Below are 14,939 nucleotides of genomic sequence, written 5' to 3' on the forward strand. Positions count from 1 at the left end.
TCTTAATGATAGCGGAGTCAGGGGGTATGGGGAGAAGGCAAGAACGGGGTACTGATTGAGAATGATCAGCCATGATCACATTGAATGGCGTTGCTGGCTCGAAGGGCCGAATAGCCTCCTCCTGCACCTATTGTCTATTGTCTATTCAATGTGAACGGCAGCATCTCCGGGGAGAAGGAATGGGTGACGTTTTGGGTTGAGACCCTTCTTCAGACCCTGTTTCCAGGCCATATCTTTAAACATAAGCTAAAGTTTAAGTCTACACATTGGAGAGATTGAGATACAAACTGCTCAAAGGGAAATATCTCCCATTATAGTGCTTGGAGATTACAAACACTCTACCTTGAAGTTTGCTCACAAACAAAGCATCAGCTTACCAGTGCGTGCCAATGATCCCAGCCCATGGGGACGTGCGCCACTCCACCAACTGACGGGTGCCCGTACTGGCAGGGAAGAGAACAAAAGATTAACCCAATGGAAAGGAATACAAAATTTCTCTGAGGAGTGAGAAAAAAACACCAGGATATTTAAAATGCGAAGGAAAGAACTGCAGATGCAGGTTTAAACCATAGACACAAAATGCTGGAGTAACTCAGCGGGAAAGGCAGCATCTCTGGAGAGAAGGAATGGGTGACGTTTCAGGTCGAGATCCTTCTTCAGACTCCTGACCTCAGACAGTCTGAAGAAGGGACAACTACACTCGCCCCCCTGCAGGACCTCTACATTAGGAGGTGCAGATCAAGAGCAAGCAAGATTATGAGGGACCCCTACCACCCCAGCAACGGACTGTTCCAGCTGCTATGGTCAGGCAAACGCCTCCGCTGTCACACTGTGAAAACGGAGAGGATGAGACGGAGTTTCTTCCCACAGGCCATCAGGACTGTTAACTATTATAACTCCAGGGACTACATTTCCCTTTCTGTATTAATTTAAATTTATATGCTGTAATTGTAATTTTTTGCACAATCCACAGGCATTGCCACTTTCATTTCACTGCACATCGTGTATGTGTACGTGACAAATAAACTTGACTTGACATTCCTTCTCTCCAGAGATACTGCCTGTCCCGCTGAGTTACTCCAGGCAATTTAACATTATGTCTTTGCCCTTCTGTTGCCGCTGCACACAAGGTAAGTAGTTCATATAAATGACTGGAAAAGACTTGAATTAATACCATTGTTACCCCGAGACAAGGAACTCCAGGTGCTGGAATCGTGTATTGAACACAAAGCATCAGGCAGCAACTAACTGCTGGGGTAATATCCCACTCCGCTCCCTCTCCCCATCTCTTTCCAGACCTTAGTGCACAACCATTCTCCAACTGTCCCATCCTCCCCCCCCCCCCCCCCCCCCACCACCACCATACATTTCCACCTTTACCCTGCCTCTGCCTTTACGTTTAACTTTCCTCCTTATCAATACCCTTTGTATCATTGAGTCCCATTTTGTTACCCTTTTCCCTCCTCTCCATCTCTAGCCTTTGTCCACTCATCCGCTAATCAAAGCACCCCTTCGCCTGTAGCCACCTATCGCTCTGCCTGAGTTACTCCAGCATTTTGTGGCCACCTATCGCTCGCCCACCTCTTCCCCAGCTTTCACTTTCTCCCCCCAACTAGAATCAGTCTGAAGAAAGGTCCCGACCCAAAAGGCCACCTACCCATGTCTTCCAGAGAAGCTGCCTGACCGGCTGAGTTACTCCAGCATTGTGTTTAATCATTGTTTACCCAGATTTAGTGGGAACAGCAGTAAAATGTTTTATTTACCGTGATGTGATTAAAAAACCATCAGTAACAATGGGATCTTCTCGGAGGTGTAAGCTATCACAAGCAAGCCCTTCAATTCCCGCAGGTTGCATTTTAGTTTAGTTTAGAGATACAGCGCGGAAACAGGCCCTTCGGCCCACCGGATCCATGCCGACCCGCGATCCCCGCACATTAACACTATCCCACACACACTGGGGACAATTTTTACATTTACCAAGCCAATTTACCTACAAACCTGCACGTCTTTGGAGTGTGGGAGGAAACCGAAGATCTCGGAGAAAACCCACGCAGGTCACGGGGAGAACGTACAAACTCCGTACAGTACAGCACCCGTAGTCGGGATGGAACCCGGGTCTCCGGCGCTGCAAGCGCTGTAAGGCAGCAACTCTACCGCTGCGCCACCGTGCCGCCGATGGTTGTAAAGTTAAAATGAATCGTAAACGTTCACAGGGACGGATGAGAATGAGCTAGTTCTGAAGTAAAGTTAGCCTCAAAATATTTTACATTATTGCAAGATTTCCAAGTGTCATTTTATTTATTCAATCATTTATTGCCCATCTGGAATTGCCCTTAAATTGAGACAGCGGTTAAGAATAACTCCTGTATTCCCCCCCCCCCCCCCCCCCCCCACACCCGAGTCATCCTACCAGTTCCACTGTGGGACAGCACGGTGGCGCAGCGGTAGAGTTGCTGCCTCACAGCACCAGCGACCCGGGTTCGATCCTGACTACGGATGCTGTCTGTACGAAGTTTACACGATTTCCCTGTGACCTGCATGGGCTCTTCCCCGGGTGCTCCAGTTTCCTCTCATATTCCAAGTAATTAATTAGACACTCTGGCCCCAAGATATTAATGTTATGTTAAGGAATATTAGATTGTGCATGTCGGGTTGATTGCATTAGTCGAAACAGGATGGACCATGTGAAGGTTTCAATCGCCTTGCTCACTGAGACTTTTCCCTGGTAGCCATGATCAGCCATGATCAGATTGAATGGTAGTGCTGGCTCAAAGGGCCGAATGGCCTCCCCCTGCACCTATTGTCTATTGTCACATCAAGGCCATCCACCCAGCAACTGATGCTGCCCTGGCCTGGATGTCTACCCTGGGCCTACAACTTTAGGCTGTGCACGCCATACACAAGAAGAAGAAGTTAAGGAATGTAATTATTTATTTACAGTACATCAATTATTTCATGGATACAAGTATATCCTAATTTTAATATTTTTTTAGAAATTCATAATCAAATTCAGAATCCAAAGTTTTGAAATTCAAAATTCTACCCACCTCATTGTGGATATTGGAACTGTCTCACCACAATGCTAAGAATTATATCCTGCACTCCGTATCTTTCTCTTCGCTCGACCTGAAGAAGGGTCTCAACCAAAAACATCGCCCATTCCCTCTCTCCAGGGATGCTGCCTGTCCCGCTGAGTTACTCCATCATTTATGTGTCTATCTTCAGTGAAAACCAGCATCTGCAGTTCCTGCCTACACTCTTTGCTTCACCTATTGTACTTGAGTTTGGCTTGATTGTATTTATGCAGAGCATTATTTGATTTAATTGAATAACATGCAAAATAAAGCTTGTCACTGTACCTCAGCACACATGACACTAATAGAGCTAAACCTAAACATAAAAGTTTCTGTCTTCTATAAATGTAATGCTTTAAGTATACGGCCAGAAGTGACAAACAAAATGGTGGCACAGCGGTAGAGTTGCTGCCTTACAGCGAATGCAGCGCCGGAGACCCGGGTTCGATCCTGACTACAGGCGCCGTCTGTACGGAGTTTGTACGTTCTCCCCGTGACCTGCTTGGGTTTTCCCTGAGATCTTCGGTTTCCTCCCACACTCCAAAGACATACAGGTTTGTAGGCTAATGATAGCGGAGTCAGGAGGTATGGGGAGAAGGCAGAAACGGGGCACTGATTGTGGATGATCAGCTATGATCACATTGAACGGCGGTGCTGGCTCAAAGGGCCTATTACTGCACCTATTGTCTATTGTCCATTGTCAGACTTAAAACATGCATGGATTTTTGTTGTTGTCATCTACAGAAAGTTAATGCCTCCATCTCTCACAAGAAGGAACTGCAGTTTAAACCAAAATGCTGGAGTAACTCAGCGGGTCAGGCAGCATCTCTGGAGAGAAGGAATGGGTGACGTTTTCAGTCAAGACCCTTCTTCAGGACTAGTCTGAAAAAGGGTCTCAACCTGAAATGTCACCTTTTCCTTCTCTGCAGAGATGCTGCCTGTCCCACTGAGTTACTCCAGCATTTTGTGTCTATGTACTGATGTAGGTAGGTACCTGGGAAAATGGTTGAATGTTTTATTTTTGTTTGGTGGCATTTAAAAGTTAAGAATTTACAGCCAACTTTAGAATTTAAGTTATCCACAATTACTCAACATCCTCAAAAGCAGTTTCTGTCTTCTACAAATGTAATGCTGTAAGTATCGGGCTAGAAATGGCAAACAAAACGGTGACTCAGCAGTAGAGTTGCTGCCTTACAGCGAATGCAGTGCCAGAGACCCGGGTTCGATCCCAACTATGGGTGCTGTCTGTACAGAGTTTGTACGTTCTCCCCGTGACCCGCGTGGGTTTTCTCTGAGATTTTCTGTTTCCTCCCGCACTCTAAAGACGTACAGGTTCACTGACTTGGTAAATGTAAAATTTTTCCCTAGAGGGTGTAGGATAGTGTTAGTGTGCGGGGATCGCTGGTCGGCGCGGACCCGGTGGGCCGAAAGGGTCTGTTTCCGCGTGCGCTGTATCTCTAAACTAAACTAAAAAAAGCCCAGGCAAACCTTTGTTTCTGTAATCTATCAGATCATGGTGGGTGGGAGGGTGGGGATGGAGGAGGTGGTGTTACATAACAGCATGTGTGACCTGTGTCAATGCTGAGATTAATGCACCATTGTGGAGTAGATCATTGACCAACTTGAGGGCCAACAGCTTACAATGGTGCAGTGATATTTAAACATCTCTTTCCCCCAACAATTAAAGGAGTTGCAGTAACTGGCTCTAACTGTTTTGTACACAGTGTGAATCCAAGTAACTGCTTTAAAATGTTTAACTTCACAAAGAGCTCACGGCAAACATTTGTTCATTTGGATCTGCTCAATATATAGGAGCTGAAGGCTTTGTTCGCAAGTATTTTCTATCTCACCTATTGTACTCCGATATACTGTTCGACAGTGCAGGGCACAATATCCTTCCTTTGTCCCGCCCCCCTGACATCAGTCTGAAGAAGGGCCTCGACCCGAAACGTCACCCATTCCTTCTCTCCTGACCTGCCGAGTTACTCCGGCATTTTGTGAATAAATACTGTTCGACATTGGTCAATTCTATTTGTAGAATTTGAAGGTAAATGAGATTGAGGAACTGTTGGACAGGTACATGGATAGGACAGGTTTGGAGGAAATATGTGCCAGGCACGGGCAGGTAGGACTAGTGTAGCTGGGACATTGTTGGCCGGTGTGGGCAAGTTGGGCCGAAGGGCCTGTTCCCACACTGTATCACTCTATGACTCTATAACTAGTTAATATTTACCCCCCTCACTCTGTTATAGCGGACAATTGGCAATAATGGACACCACCGACCCCCGTCCCCATAATCACTTATAATCACGGGTTTACTGTACTTCTATCAGGTCTCCCGTCGACCTCCAATGCTCCAGAGAAAACAGTCCAGGTCTGTCCAACCTCTCTCCTACTACTAAAACCTTCTAAACTTGACCGCATACTGGTAAACCTCTCCTGTACACTCTCCAAAGCTTCCACTTCCTTTCTGTAATGGGACAACCAGAAATGCACCCAATAGTCCCAATTGTGGTCTAACAAGAGTAGTTTTAAAGCTGTAACATGACTTACAGACCCTGACACGTAATCACCTGAAGGTCGGGTTTCCAACCATCTCACTCCCAAATAAGGGACAAGGTGACGTCACTGCCCCGCGCCCCACGTGACCTCACCCAGCCAGCGGCCATGTGCTCCCGCTCCACCAATGGCGGCCGACCGGGCCGGGAGTTGGGTTGCTAGGCAACCTCCAATAGGCGAACACACTCGGTCGGCCCGACTCCCTGAACATACTCCATTAGCCTACACTGTCCTGGCCTACAACGGTCAGGCCGAATATGGGGCAAGGGTGGTCCCGTACGGGACAAACCAATTTAACCCAAAATGCGTGATGTCCCGGCTAATATGGGACAGTTGGCAACCCTCCCTGAAGGTGAAGGCAAGCATACCAGACACCTTCTTTACCACTCCATCAACTTGTGGTGTAACATTCGGGAAGATATGGACTTGCACCCCAAGATTTCTCTGCATTTCAATGCTGTTACAGGTCTTCCCTGTATAAGACCACAAGACATGGGAGCAGAATTAGGCCATTCAGCCCATCGAGTCTACTCCCTATTCAATCATGGCTAATCTATATTCCCCTCCCAACCCCATTCTCCTGCCGTCTCCCAGCAACCTTTGAGGTCCTTCCTATTCGAGACCCTGTCAACCTCTGCCTTAAAAACACCCAATGTTTTGACCACTGCCATCTGTGGCAATTATTTCCAATTTTTCCCCTTGACAGACACACCCAGAAAATCTGACTTGTATTACTATATATACACATATTGGGCGGTCACGGTGGCGCAGCGGTAGAGTTGCTGCCTTATAGCAAATGCAGCGCCGGAGACCTGGGTTCGATCCCGACCACGGGTGCAGTCTGTACGGAGTTTGTACGTTCTCCCCGTGACCTGCGTGGGTTTTCTCCGAGATCTTCGGTTTCCTCCCACACTCCAAAGACGTGCAGGTTTGTAGGTTAATTGGCTTGGTAAATGTAAAAACTGTCCCTAGTGGGTGTAGGATGATGTTAATGTGCGGGGATCGCTGGTCGGCGCGGACCCAGTGGGCCGAAGGGCCTGTTTCCACGCTGTATCTCTAAACATACACATTCAGACACACGTACAAATATATACATATACATATGGCACAGCGGGTCAGACAGCATCTCCGGAGAAAAGGAATAGGTGACGTTTTGGTCGAGACCGAAGAAGGGTCTCGACCCGAAACGTCACCCATTCCTTCTCTCCCGAGATGCTGCCTGACCTGCTGAGTTACTCCAGCATTTTGTGAATAAATCGATTTGTACCAGCATCTGCAGTTATTTCCTTACACTGATGAAGCACCTTACCTGGTTGAGGTATTTGCCCGCGTAGAAGGTCTGGTAGCCGCTCCTCTTCAGGTGGACGGGCACTGCCTGTGGCTCCATCACTTTCTGCCACAGCACACTGCTGCAGTTGCCACTCAGCGAGTTGTTCCGCACCATGTGGTTGTGTGGATACTTGCCCGTTAAAATGGCGCTGCGACTCGGGCAGCAAAGTGGGGTGACAGCAAACTGGAGCGGGGACAAACACACGGCTTCACGTTAGGCAGTGTTGAAAGCAGAAACACCATTAGCACCAAACCCATTCACCTGTGGGCGGTCACGGTGGCACAGCGGTAGAGTTGCTGCCTTATAGAGCATGCAGCGCCGGAGACCCGGGTTCCATCCCGACTACGGGCGCCGTCTGTACGGAGTTTTACGTTCTCCCCGTGACCTGCGTGGGTTTTCTCCGAGATCTTCTGTTTCCTCCCACACTCCAAAGACGTGCAGGTTTGTAGGTTAATTGGCTTGGTAAATGTAAAAATTGTCCCCAGTGGGTGTAGGATAGTTTTAATGTGCGGGGATCGCTGGTCGGCGCAGACCCGGTGGGCCGAAGGGCCTGTTTCCGCGTTGTACCTCTAAACTAAACTAAACCTGCTACATCTGGTGGCCTGAATTGTTGCAATCGTGCAATGATTAACACGGGTAAGGCAGAGGTTGATAGATTCTTGATTAGGAAAGGCGTCAAAGGTTACTGCAAGAAGGTAGAAGAAGGTTGAGAGGGAAATATAGATCAGCCATGATTGAAAAGTGAGTAGACTTGCTGGGCTGAATGGCTTAATTCTGCTCCCCTGTCTTCTGGTCATTTACAGTTAATGGCAAGACCCTCAACAGCATTTTCAAAGATAGAAAAATAGGTGCAGGAGTAGGCCATTCGGCCCCTCGAGCCAGCAGCACCATTCAATATGATCATCCAAAATTAGCACCCCTATCCAGATTTTTCACCATCTTCCTCGATTCATTTCACCCTAAGAGCTAAATCTAACTCTCTCTCAAAAACAGTTTTTCTAAAACATGTTTTAGCTAAGTGATCGTCGTATTGTAGTGATACAGGGGCCAATTAACCCACGAACCCCCGAGGTCTGTCGCTGAAATGACGAGGAGCATGCATGCCAACGACAACAGTAATGATACGTAGCTCACAGTTCAGAAGCTTATAGGTTATGAACAACGAAAGTCAACGAGTTGAGGTGTTTGAGTTCAGTTTATTGTCACGTGTACTGAGGTACACTGAGCAGCTTTTCTTGTGTGCTATCCAGTCAGCGGAAAGACAATGAATGATTACAATCGAGACATCCACAGTGTTTCCCGATACATGATAAAGGGAATAAAGGGAGTAACGTTTATTGCAAGATAAGGTCCAGTAAAGTCCAATCAAAGATAGTCCAAGAGTCACCAATGAGATAGATAGTTCAGTAGCTCACTAGATGTTGGTGGGAAGGTTCAGCTACCTGATAACAGCTGGGAAGAAACTGTCCCTGAATCTGGAGGTGTGCGTTATCACACATCTGTACCTCTTGCCCGATGAGAGAGGGGAGAAGAGGGAGTGGCCAGGGTGCGACTTGTCCTTGATAATGCTGATGGCCTTGCCGAGGCAGCGTGAAGTGTAAATGGAGTCAATGGAAGAGGGTATGAAGAAGGGTCTCAACCCGAAATGTCACCCATTCCTTCTCTCCAGGGATGCTGCCTGACCTGCTGAGTTACTCCAGCTTTTTGTGTCTATCAATGGAAGGGAGGTTGGTTTGTGTGATGGTCTGGGCTGATTTCACATTTTCAATGCAAAGAGATAACAGAAGATTAAAACAATGCACGATGAGCAAAAAATGCAAATACCACACTGAAAGTAGACTGTAGAAACAAAGACCTGCAGTTGTTAATTAATACACAAAAGGCCTGAGGTAATGGCACCTATCCACATTCTCCACAGATGCTGCTGGACCTGCTGAGTTACTCCAGCAGTAGTCTACATGGTTGGTAGGGTGATTAGTCATTGTAAACTGCCCCTAGGGTATCAGTCATAGAGGCACACAGCACAGAAACAGGCCGAAGGGTCTCGACACAAAACGTCACCCATTCCTTCTCTCCCTCTGAGCATTTTGTGTCTATCCTCGGTTTATACCAGCATCTGCAGGCCCTTCCTACACAGAAACAGGCATCCAAACCAGAGAAGATACTGCATCTATTCCCACGTTTGGCCCTTATCCCTCTATGTCCTATCCATGTACCCGTCCGTATCATTAACTGTTGTTATAGTATCTGCCTCAACTACCTCCTCTGGCAGCCTGTTCCATACACCCACCATCCCCAGAGTGGAAAAGATGCACAGATTTCTATTAAATCACCCCCCCCTCACCTTAAGCCTATGTCCTCTAGTTCTTGATTCCCCGACCCAGGGTAAAAGTGTTTCATTCACCCATATCTAATCCCCATACGATTTTATACGGAAAGGACGGTACCAGTGAAAGGTACAGCAGGCAGTGAAGAAAGCCAATGGAATGTTGGCCTTCATAACAAGAGGAGTTGAGTATAGGAGCAAAGAGGTCCTTCTGCAGTTGTACAGGGCCCTAGTGAGACCGCACCTGGAGTACGCAGAGGAAGAATATTCTTGTTATTGGGGGCGTGCAGCGTAGGTTTACTAGGTTAATTCCCGGAATGGCGGGACTGTCGTATGTTGAAAGACTGGAGCGACTAGGCTTGTATACACTGGAATTTAGAAGGATGAGAGGTGATCTTATTGAAACATGTAAGATTATTAAGGGGTTGGACATGTTAGAGGCAGGAAACATGTTCCCAATGTTGGGGGAGTCCAGAACCAGCGGCAACAATTTAAGAATAAGGGGCTAGGCCATTTTGAACGGAGATGAGGAAAACTTTTTCAGTCAGAGAGTTGTAAATTTGTGGAATTCTCTGCCTCAGAAGGCAGTGGAGGCCAGTTCTCTGAATGCATTCAAGAGAGAGCTAGATAGAGCTCTTAAGGATAGCGGAGTCAGGGGGTACGGGGAGAAGGCAGGAACGGGGTACTGATTGAGAATGATCACATTGAATGGTGGTGCTGGATCGAAGGTCCGATTGGCCTACTCCTGCACCTATTGTCTATTGTGTGGAGAAATGCTCAAGGCCAAGAACCCATGGTCCAACTTCCACCCCTGCAATGGCCTCCTCAGTGTGGCAGTGACTGATAGTCCCTCTTTACCTCCCTCTTGCGTGGAATGGTTCTCTGGAAGCTGCATCAGCAATAACTGAACAGCACCAATATCCACCAAACTAATCTATTGGTGTGGAGAGGATGATACAGCACTGTTGCACCAAAACTCTTCACTGGCAGCACAGTGGTGCAGCGGTAGAGTTGCCGCCTCACTGCGCCAGAGACCCGGGTTCTATCCTGACTACGGGTGCTGTCTGTACAGAGTTTGTACGTTCTCCCCGTGACTTGCATGGATTTTCTCAGAGACCTCTGGTTTCCTCCCACACTCCAAAGACGTATGGGTTTGTGGGTTAATAGGAGTGGTATGAATGTAAAGTTGTCCCTACATAGCCTAAGAGTGCTGGGAATCACAGGTGGGTGCGGACACGGTGGGCCTTTTTCGGCGCTGTATCTCTAAACTAGACTGAAATGCAATCGGAAAATGGAGAGGAGGGCGAATTTGCACGACTGATTACCCCTCTCTATCAATGTGGACTCTGGTTTACTGTGCTTGACTAGTCCAGGTGACAAAAGGAAGCATGCTGTAACCATTCAGTACCATTCCAGATCAGAGCAGGTGATCTCTAATAAAGAGGTAGGCCAGACTAGCCCCTGCAAGGTTTAGATTTAGAGATACAGAGATACAACGCGGAAACAGGCCCTTCGGCCCACTGGGTCCACGCCGCCCAGCGATCCCCGCACATTAACACTATCCTAGTCTGAAGAAGGGTCTCGACCCGAAACATCACCCATTCCTTCTCTCCCGAGATGCTGCCTGACCCGCTGAGTTACTCCAGCATTTTGTGAATAAATACCTTCGATTTGTACCAGCATCTGCAGTTATTTTCTTATATTAACACTAGGAACATTTGCCCAGCCAATTAACCTACATACCTGTGCGTCTTTGGAGTGTGGGAGGAAACCGAAGATCTCCCACGCAGGTCACGGGGAGAACGTACAAACTCCGTACAGACGGCACCCGTAGTCAGGATCGAACCCGGGTCTCCGGCGCTACATTCGCTGTAAGGCAACAACTCTACCGCTGCGCCACCGTGCCGCACCTAGACCAAGTCACGTGCTGCACTGTCACAAAGGACTTATACTCACTGCGTTGGCGAACACCACGCCTGCGTCTCCGATTAAGCCTCGAGTCTTTTTCATGGGAGTCTGAAACAGTGAGATACAGCACAGTAAGTGACGTTGTACAAGTACAAGGTGGACCCAAAAGGTTGGAGTGACTCAGGGGGTCAGGCAGCATCTTTGGAGAGAAGGACGAGGTGACGTTTCGATCGACACCAGAGATCCTCCTCTCCAGAGACGCTGCCTGACCCACTGAGTGACGCCAGCATTTTGTGCCTACCTTCAGCTTAAAGCAGCATCTGCAGTTCCTTCTTACCCAACTGCAAACTTTACAATGGCAGTGCAAGACACAAAATGCTCGAGTAACTCAGCGGGACAGTAACAAAGTCCCGCCCCCTCCCCTGACATCCATCTGAGGATCAAGACCCGAAACGTCACCCATTCCTTCTCTCCAGAGATGCTGCCTGCCCCGCTGAGTTACTCCAGCATTTTGTGTCTACTTTACTCTAAATGAAAAGATGGTTATTACCATGGAGCAGAGACAACACAGACACGTTCGGGTCAAAAAGCACCACGGAATTCAGTCTCTTAATACTACACTCGGATTTTTCAACGTTAGCGTTGAACATTATTTTAACTTCAAGTCCTCCCAATGGGTCAGCACGGTGGCGCAGCGGTGAAGCAGCTGCCTTACAGCACCAGAGACCCGGGATCAATCCTGACCTTGGGTACTGTCTGTACAGAGTTTGTACGTTCTCCCCGTGACCGCGTGGGTTTTCTCCGGGTGCTCCGGTTTCCTCCCACATTCCAAAGACGTGCAGGTTTGTAGGTTAATTGGCTTCTTTCTGTAAACTGTCCCCAGTGTGTGGGATAGATCTGGTGTACGGGGGATTGCTGGTCGGCACAGGCTCGTGGGCTGAAGGGCCATTTTTCACACTCTACCTCTAAATCTCTAGTTGTTTTCTTTGGGAGCGGGAGGGGATGAGAGGAAAAGGGGAGGGGGTGGAAAGGATGATTCAGAGGATAGCTCCAGAAGTCCTATACCACTGTCCATGTTGCTGCTACCAGCAGGGGCCATTGGAACTTTGTCATGTTCCTTGGCATTGACCAATAGGTGCAGGAGGAGGCCATTCGGCCCTTCGAGCCAGCACCGCCATTCAATGTGATCATGGCTGATCATTCTCAATCAGTCCCCCGTTCCTGCCTTCTCCCCATACCCCTCGACTCTGCTATCCTTAAGAGGTCTATCTAGCTCTCTCTTGAATGCATTCAGAGAATTGGCCTCCACTGCCTTCTAAGGCAGAGAATTCCACAGATTTACAACTTTCTGACTGAAAATGTTTTTCCTCATCTCCATTCTAAATGGCCTACCCCTTATTCTTAAACTGTGGTCCCTGGTTCTGGACTCCCCCAACATTGGGAACATTTTTCCTGCCTCTAACGTGTCCAACCCCTTAATAATTTTATATGTTTCGATAAGATCCCCTCTCATCCTTCTAAATTCCAGTGTCTACAAGCCTAGTCGCTCCAGTCTTTCAACATACGACAGTCCCGCCATTCTGGGAATTAACCTAGTAAACCTACGCTGCACGCCTTCAATAGCAAGAATATCCTTCCTCAAATTTGGAGACCAAAACTGCACACAGTACTCCAGGTGCGGTCTCACTAGGGCCCTGTACAACTGCAGAAGGACCTCTTTGCTCCTATACTCAACTCCTCGTTACCTCTTTGCTTCTATACTCAACTCCTCTTGTTCACATCACCTCTTGACTTTCCTGTGGGACATTGGAAAGCAGCTCGAAGTAATGCTGAGAGGGGGGAATGCTGGGAGGGGTGAAGGCACTGACTCTTTCACCTAGTGTAGGGGAGTCAAATGCCGGCAGGTAGCACTTGTGTAGACAGAGCATCTTGGGCGGCATAGTTACATTTAGGCCAAAGGGCCCGATTCCATGCTGTACGACTATGGCTCTATCAAACCAATTGCCCAAGGATCCAAGGTATGGACACCAGGTTTCCAATAAGCTTTTGCGGGGGGAAAATCCACATCTTTGTTCATTCAAAGGATCATGAAGAAGATTACACACCAGGGACAATTTACAATTTTACTGAAGCCAATTAATCTACGAACCCACACGTATTTGTGGAATTCTCTGCCACAGAAGGCAGTGGAGGCCAATTCACTGAATGAATTTAAAGGAGAGTTAGATAGAGCTCCAGGGACTAGTGGAATCAAGGGGTATGGGGAGAAGGCAGGCACGGGTTACTGATTGTGGATGAGCAGCTATAATCACAACGAATGGCGGTGCTGGCTGGAAGGGCCAAATGGCCTCTTCTATGTTTTGTGAGGGTGGTAGGAAACCAGAACACCTGGAGAAAACCCACGCAGTCGCAGGGAGAACATACAAACTCAGTACAGACAGCACCCGTAAGAAGGATGGAACCCTGATCTCTGGCGCTGTGAGGCAGCAACTTTGCAGCTGTGCTGCCCGGTTACTGAAGGCGACTGTTACTCAGAACTGGCGTTGAGCCTAGAATCTCGCCAACGTTATCAGGGCATCAACTTATCAAGCTTGCCCCTTGTCACAGGTGGCATTTAAAGTGTGGCGACTTTTGTGTAGTGACTCTGTGCGGTCTACTGTGTTACACATGTGCCCAGAGGAGGGTTGCCAACTTCCTCTCTCTCCCAAATACGGGACAAGGTGACGTCACTGTCCCGCGCCCCACGTGACCTCACCAGCCAGCGGCCACGTGCTCCCGCTCCACCAATGGCGCTGGCTGGGTAAGGTCACGTGGGGCGCGGGGCGGTGACGTCTCCCTTTGTCGCACACAGTCACACGCACAGTCACACGCAGTCACACACGCGCGCAGTCACGCGCGCAGTCACGCGCGCAGTCGCAGTCACAGTCACACGCAGTCACAGTCACACGCAGTCACAGTCACACGCAGTCACAGTCACACGCAGTCACAGTCACACGCACACAGTCACACGCACACAGTCACACGCACACAGTCACACGCACACAGTCACACGCACACAGTCACACGCACAGTCACACGCACACAGTCACACGCACACAGTCACACGCACACAGTCACACGCACACAGTCACACGCACACAGTCACACGCACAGTCACACGCACACAGTCACACGCACACAGTCACACGCACACAGTCACACGCACACAGTCACACGCACACAGTCACACGCACACAGTCACACGCACACAGTCACACGCACACAGTCACACGCACACAGTCACACGCACACAGTCACACGCACACAGTCACACGCACACAGTCACACGCACACAGTCACACGCACAGTCACACGCACACAGTCACACGCACACAGTCACACGCACAGTCACACGCACACAGTCACACGCACAGTCACACGCACACAGTCACACGCACACAGTCACACGCACACAGTCACACGCACACAGTCACACGCACAGTCACACGCACACAGTCACACGCACACAGTCACACGCACAGTCACACGCACAGTCACACACACACACACACACACTGTCACACACACACACACAGTCACACACACACACACACACACAGTCACACACACAGTCACACACACAGAGTCACACGGTGTGGAAACAGGCTATCAGCCCAACTTGCCTATGCTGACCAATAAGCCCCATCTACACCACATCCTTCTAATCCTATCTATCCTAGACTGTGTGCACCTGTCTAAATGT

General features: G+C 48.7%; 1 protein-coding gene across 1 annotated transcript in view; it reads right to left on the bottom strand.

Moving 5' to 3' along the window:
• Positions 1-14,939, bottom strand: part of gnsb (glucosamine (N-acetyl)-6-sulfatase (Sanfilippo disease IIID), b) — a 56,316-nt gene that overhangs the window by 26,893 nt on the left and 14,484 nt on the right. Inside the window, exons 2-4 of the mRNA XM_078428707.1 lie at positions 11,246-11,305; positions 6,943-7,146; positions 378-443 (exon numbers count right to left, since the gene is read on the bottom strand). Of these exons, the coding sequence (XP_078284833.1) occupies positions 378-443; positions 6,943-7,146; positions 11,246-11,305 (330 nt within the window). The remainder of the gene's footprint in view (positions 1-377; positions 444-6,942; positions 7,147-11,245; positions 11,306-14,939) is intronic.

This window comes from Rhinoraja longicauda, chromosome 36, assembly GCF_053455715.1.
Source record: "Rhinoraja longicauda isolate Sanriku21f chromosome 36, sRhiLon1.1, whole genome shotgun sequence".
Classification (NCBI taxonomy): domain Eukaryota; kingdom Metazoa; phylum Chordata; class Chondrichthyes; order Rajiformes; family Arhynchobatidae; genus Rhinoraja; species Rhinoraja longicauda.